The sequence below is a fragment of the Homalodisca vitripennis genome, unplaced genomic scaffold (assembly GCF_021130785.1).
Source record: "Homalodisca vitripennis isolate AUS2020 unplaced genomic scaffold, UT_GWSS_2.1 ScUCBcl_10230;HRSCAF=19011, whole genome shotgun sequence".
NCBI lineage: Eukaryota > Metazoa > Arthropoda > Insecta > Hemiptera > Cicadellidae > Homalodisca > Homalodisca vitripennis.
In genome coordinates this window covers 9,565-15,861 of record NW_025786344.1, presented here as the reverse complement: position 1 = coordinate 15,861, position 6,297 = coordinate 9,565, and the positions used below count along the sequence as shown (strand labels likewise).

The 6,297-nt window shown below is 33.4% G+C and overlaps 1 protein-coding gene and 1 non-coding gene across 2 annotated transcripts; one reads left to right on the top strand and one right to left on the bottom strand.

Annotated features, from left to right (window-relative positions):
- Positions 1-371: 371 nt before the first annotated feature.
- LOC124374803 lies at positions 372-4,992 on the top strand (the record flags this gene model as incomplete). The annotated part of the gene is made up of 3 exons (XM_046832954.1): positions 372-452; positions 3,420-3,696; positions 4,973-4,992. Coding segments are annotated over 3 exons (378 nt in total), but the record flags the coding sequence as incomplete, so codon positions are not given.
- Positions 4,993-5,291: 299 nt separating this feature from the next.
- Positions 5,292-5,368, bottom strand: Trnar-ucg. The gene has a single exon. It is a non-coding gene; the product is annotated as a tRNA-Arg (tRNA).
- Positions 5,369-6,297: the final 929 nt, after the last annotated feature.

Below are 6,297 nucleotides of genomic sequence, written 5' to 3'. Positions count from 1 at the left end.
AGTAAGTGCGTGACGTTTCATAACCAAAATATTGTATAAGTTTACTACCAGTATACATATATATGTAACTGTCGATATTGCACTCTCGAAATATCCAGAGCATGCTTTAAGTTCATCCATCCAAATCCAATAAATGGACATGCACATCATGAAACTTGATCTTGCCGATGTGGAAATAAAAGTTTCTTGCTGGATATAATGTCATAGCGTAAAATCTTTCACGAGATATTCCCCCTAGTCACAGCTTCGCTGACGCTCAGCCTCCAAATCGCACAGGCGGTCATGTACCCTACACAGTTTTTTATGTACCATGTACCATTTTATAATGGAAATGTATGCACGTAAAGTACATTGATGTCCCGCTGTTCCAGGTTTCACAGGAGTACCAGGACGACTCAGGAGAGGGCGAGGTCAGCAACGATATCCCTATAATCGCTAACGACAAGCGAGCGGTAAGTTCTTGTAGGCTGGAAACTCTAAAAACGTTCTCTCTTCCTTCAGGAGAAAACTTTGATTCGTCCCCAACAAAACTTGTAACTACGGCTCATATACATTTGCAGGTTGTAAAACTTGTATGATACTACTCAAGATATGGCATAGGTTGTGGTTAACTATTGGAATGAAGGTTAGATATAAAAGAAGCGATAATGTTTAATGATCTGTTGCAACGTTCCGATATCGCAAGTAAACTTATACATGTTGCAACTTATTTATGTAAATTCACCGTCCTTCTCAGAAAGTTGTTCGAAAATTTTCGAGTCGTGAGGGCCGTCTCACAGATCAAATACCGATAAGAAGTAGATGTAAGCCGCGGGCGGTGGGGTTACGGCCACCAACGAGAAGTTTGGGAAGGAGGGAGAATAGTGACTTCTCTAACATTTTACCTCAATATACCCATGTGATGAGATGTTATCTGTTTGGATTTAATCCAGGGGAAAAAAGTTAATGTAGCCTGAAGAGTTCCGAGAGCCAAGTTACTTTAACTAATAAACAACATGAGGTTACAAATTCAAATTGTCACTTTTAACAACTTAGTAACTTGTATGTATATATATATATATATATATAATATATATATATACATAACATACATACAAAAAACATATACATTGGATTATTTCAACGCAATGGCAAATAATTGTAATTGATAGTACTACAAAAAAGTTGTTAAGAGAAAACAGTTTAAATTTATTTGCACATATTTATATTGACCCGTCCCGGGAATCGAACCCGTGACCTCTCTGTTAAAGTTGCAGCTTGCCCTCACGCTACGTTCAAGGTATTCCTTTAGATAGATTATTATTCTCGTATAATAAGCTTTTAAAAACAATCAGGCTTTCAACTGTGAAACGTAAAATAAGTTACAGTGGCAGTAATCCCTTTTTGGCCGCATATTCCAATGCCAATTGCATTTTTATTCGTCATTTAAACGATTTTTATTACAAAGTGGTCAATCAGATTTGTTCTGATCTCCCGTGAGAGTCTAACCCTATGACCTCTCTGTTATAAATCCCGCTACTGGGGAGGTCGCAAATTGTTCTTGCTATTTACAGTAATTATTACAAATGTACTTTGACAATAAAAACTAGTGCACATCGAAGCCGGCATAGCTAAGACGCTGAGGCTTAAATGAGATTAAAACAAAATTAAATACCATAGGGTATTTGAAGAAAAAATTTAACATATGTTTTTAGATCAACGAAAAATTGTATATTTATACATTTTACCTTACCAGCACTTTCACTATTTAAAATGCTTTATCCTTTTCCACGTAGATATATTCCACCATGATCTCGTGGCTGTATTCCACTTGTTACTCCTGAGCTAACTTGGTTAAGTGAAGTTTCTGAGGTTATTACCTTGTACCTTAACGTTGACAGTGTGACAGTGAAGACAATTCCTAGGTAATGGATGATCGAAGACCCCAGAGACCCCCGTATCCTCAGAGACCAACTAACGTTACATCACTGTGACGTTAGGGGAGTGAGGTGCTACATTCACATGTAACGCTGGCTCAAGAACACCCAATATACCTGTTGATAAACACAGAGTATCCTTGTTTTGTAAACCAATATGAGAATATACAAACACAAACATAACAGCTTGGACACTATAACTGACTTTGTCTGATAAATATACTTTAATTTTCAACACTACTGAAGAAAAATAAATCAAAGTATAATCAGACATCCAACACGTTCCAACTTCAAACACTTAAACTATAAAACATTACTTAAGTAAAGTTAATTTTCTCTGGACTTTGCTATGCAAAAACGCTATTTAAATTTCTTTTAAACAAGTAATGGTTTATAGTTGCTCTCCCCAGGGAAGCAAGTAACTTTACTGAGTGAAATAAAAACTGTTTTAATGTTATAACTACGATGGAATATTCAATGTATGTGCCTAGTAATAACGGTAAGGTATTTATTAAAACAATCATCGCTGGGTAGAAAATGTGTATGTATCACGGAAGTAAAGTTCCTTGTTACTGTTGAAAGAATTGCTACCTTGGCTCAACTTCGAGCGGTGAAAATTATTCTTTAAAGTGACGATGACACTTCTCACGTTTTTCTATTAATATTCTTTCTAGACATTTTAATCAATACTGAACGCTCATGAGGGGAAACGATCTAAACACATCTGCAAATATTTTACCTCTCCCGGGAATTTTCAGTAACCTCTTTGGTCTTACCGTTATGCTACGATAAAGGTTGTCGTACACCTGACAGAAAAATACGAGTACTTCTGTTCTGCTTATGTCGCTAGTACACAAAAAGGCGTATTCTGTATTTTGTATATATTTATGACCGTCTACGTTTTTCCTACGTCTCCATGTTATGATCCTATCAGAAAACACATTTTTTTCTATAAAACAATTATTTATATTTCAACCTAAGTTATATATGTATTACGAATATTGCCCTCATTATTTTGTCTGAAAAAATAAATATGGTGTAAAGCAAATTGCAGTTTTTTCAACAGTTTGTTCTCAGTGCCTTAGGTTCCTACAGAACACGTGGATAATGAAGTGATCCTAAACTAAAAGATTCTATAACCTAGAATGTAATGCTTGAAATCGTTATGAAAAATGTCAATCGCTCACAAAAGATCCTTAACATCTGATATTGGTCGACAACTTTGCGAATACGAGTCACTGAGTATTTATTTTTATGATCAAGATTTGTGGTGAAATTTATTTCATAAAATAGTGGGTAATAGGAAAATCTTTCCGTGTGTATAGTTTCAATTTCTTGACTGTACGTTAAATACAAACTGTTTAAACGAGACTGTGGTCTAAAACGATGAATTTGAAAGTAAAAGTCTGTAAGATTGTTGGAGTGCTAAATCGAGAACGGCTTTAGTAAAGCCACAATCGTAGAAAGAGATGACTAATGATGATATGTCTGTTTCTGTTTCAGTCAAACCTGGGCAACCGAGTGAGTATCTTAATTACTGTAGCCCCCCCCCCCCCCGCCAAGCAACCTCAGGTAGACCATTACGTTAATTCTCGCTATAACTTACGTGTTTACGTAATCATGAGTAATGTGCTCACTGTCAGGGAAAAGTCACATTATGCATCTTTCCTTCTTCTTACTGCTCTACCTTGTTCCTTATATTGTCTGCCCTTAACTGTAACATTATTTCCTAACTACAGTGTATTAATACGAATAACCAGCAACTTCAATCTATTCTCTGGTAATGGTGCATTTTTATTTGATAAATTTCATTTTTATCACATTGTGCCGAAATTAGATATTTTTGACAGTAGCTGTGAATACGGGAAGTAGCATTTTCCCGATCGGCGATCTAGCGTCTAACTGTTCCGATGGAACAACAGCTGGGAAACTTTGTGCTGCCAGTAGTTAAAAAATCAGGACATTTAACTTCAGGACATCACGGTCTGCTTTTCGATATTCTTATTCAAACAATTTAAATTTCCATGACACGTCCAAGTTACCCACCACGACACATGATCGTCCTCTGCTGTATTCGTCCTACGCGTCAGTCCCCTGGCGCATTCAAACATATTCACTAAGACTACCGTACTCCTCTGCAGTCTTCACTTGTGACGGACACTTACCTATTCCCTGGACATTTTAACATAAATGAACACTACGCATACTATACTAGACAATCTCTTACTTTTAAATTTAAATCAACATTTATAATTTATAATTAGCAATAGTGTAAAAGCAAATTAATTTACACGAGGTATTATCTTTATTTTATTGCTGGGCTCATTATTTTAGTAAAGGACCTAATTAAGATAATTTTACTCCGAAATGTATTATACAATAAACAACCATTCGCTTGTTTATTTATACGATAACCAACATTTATAAAAACTAATTTAAATATAAATTACAACTAGCCCATAAATACGGACGACTTCACGTAAACAATAGTGATCATACATTGTTATATCGCTTGCTACAAGTTATATTTAATCAACTACTTTAGACTCCTTGTAAGCACAAAACATACTGGCGATGTGAAAAGACGTTAATTCTAGTATGGACAAAATTATTAATATACAATATAATATGATCGTCACTGCTTATTTCACATAAACCATATCGTGCTCGTACATAGCACATTGCCTTAGCTTCACACCAAGGATTAGTAGAGTGAGGAGATTTGCGCTCTCTCTTACACACACCCACGTTCTCGCTCATCACACCCGTTTCATGAGGACGTGATCGTTATTTACAACAAAAATATTTGGAAATAAAAACTAGTTACAAGTAAAGAATTCTTGACAGCTGCGTACATGGTATAATAATTCACTGTTTAAAACCTATATCGCTTTTTTGCATTATTAATGCAAAAGGTATTGACATAATATATATTATATTATATCCTCTCTTTCACTCAGTACGCTATAAAAATGACCAAATCAATTATATGATGTATAAAATATCTTCTTGGTCAATTGTTTGGCATATTAATATATGTTAAAAATCTTCTACAGGTGCTGTGGTTAGTTTATGATGTTACTGTTAAATTTGAATTGAAAATTTACAACACGTATTTATTTTTATTAAAAAAACACAAATAAAAATTACTTTTAAAAACAACTCAGTGAAAACAACTCGCTACAAGAATTAAAGCCTAGCACATTTATTTAAATAATCTAAGAATAAAGAGATGTAAAGGAGGTGATTTTTCACGCCACTGAAAATTAAAAAAAGCAAATCTAATGTTTATCAACAGGAACTGTATTTTATATATATATCTATATTACTACACTGAAAAAAAAATTCAACGACGGTAGTAGCAAAAAGTACATCCGACCGTGACAGGATTCGAACCTGCAATCTTCGGATCCGAAGTCCGACGCCTTATCCGTTAGGCCACACACACGGTCATGTCTTGAGCTACACTAAAATCCATTATTGGATTAAAACAATGAATATCTTTTTTAAATAATTGAGTGCACTGAGTGTACACGCAACTTAATATCACGATAAACGTAAAACATATTAGAAACATTAAAACTATTCAACATTAATTAATATTTTATTTAATTAGTCACTTGGTTCTTGCTTGTACTTTTGATACCAAACATTAAAAACAATAAAGTATGGAATTGGTTATAATTTATGAAAAATAGCAGATAATACAGTAGTACCAAAGGATAAACATTTGTAATATAGAAATCATGCATTGTAAAGTACATAATGGTACAAAATATTAAATATGTGATATAAAACAATAATTTATAAAGATATGAGGGAAAAAATTAACTAACCAAATTATCTATTAATTGACATGATATCATATATTTGTACTCTGTTAAAAACTTAAAATTTGACAATAAAGTAGCTTTGTGTTTTAAAAACAGGATAATTTAGAAAAACTGCAATTTTTAATTTTTAATCACTTTTATGCTAACTATGTGGTTGTTATACACACCACCATACTACTTTATGTAATAAAAGTACTACTTTATTAATTGCAAATAAAAGTTAAACAACTAAATACATCCTATCAATTCCTGTCTTACTCATTATCACATTTAAAACACAATTCTAAGTTATATAAATCTTTATATTAAAACAATAAAAATACCTCAATATGTTTTGTTGGTATGTTTAATTGGAGCAGAAATCAACACTACTTATTGCAAATTTCACTTTAGTTCCAGTTTCTGCTAGTATTTCTTAAAAAATAGCCCTATTCCTACTCCTAAAAGTAGAAGGGCTAGGAGTTTTAATTATTTACTGAGTCTACTCAATAACTAGAAAATAATAGACCTAGAGTTTGGTTATCAGTTATAAAATTTGGAAAGTATAT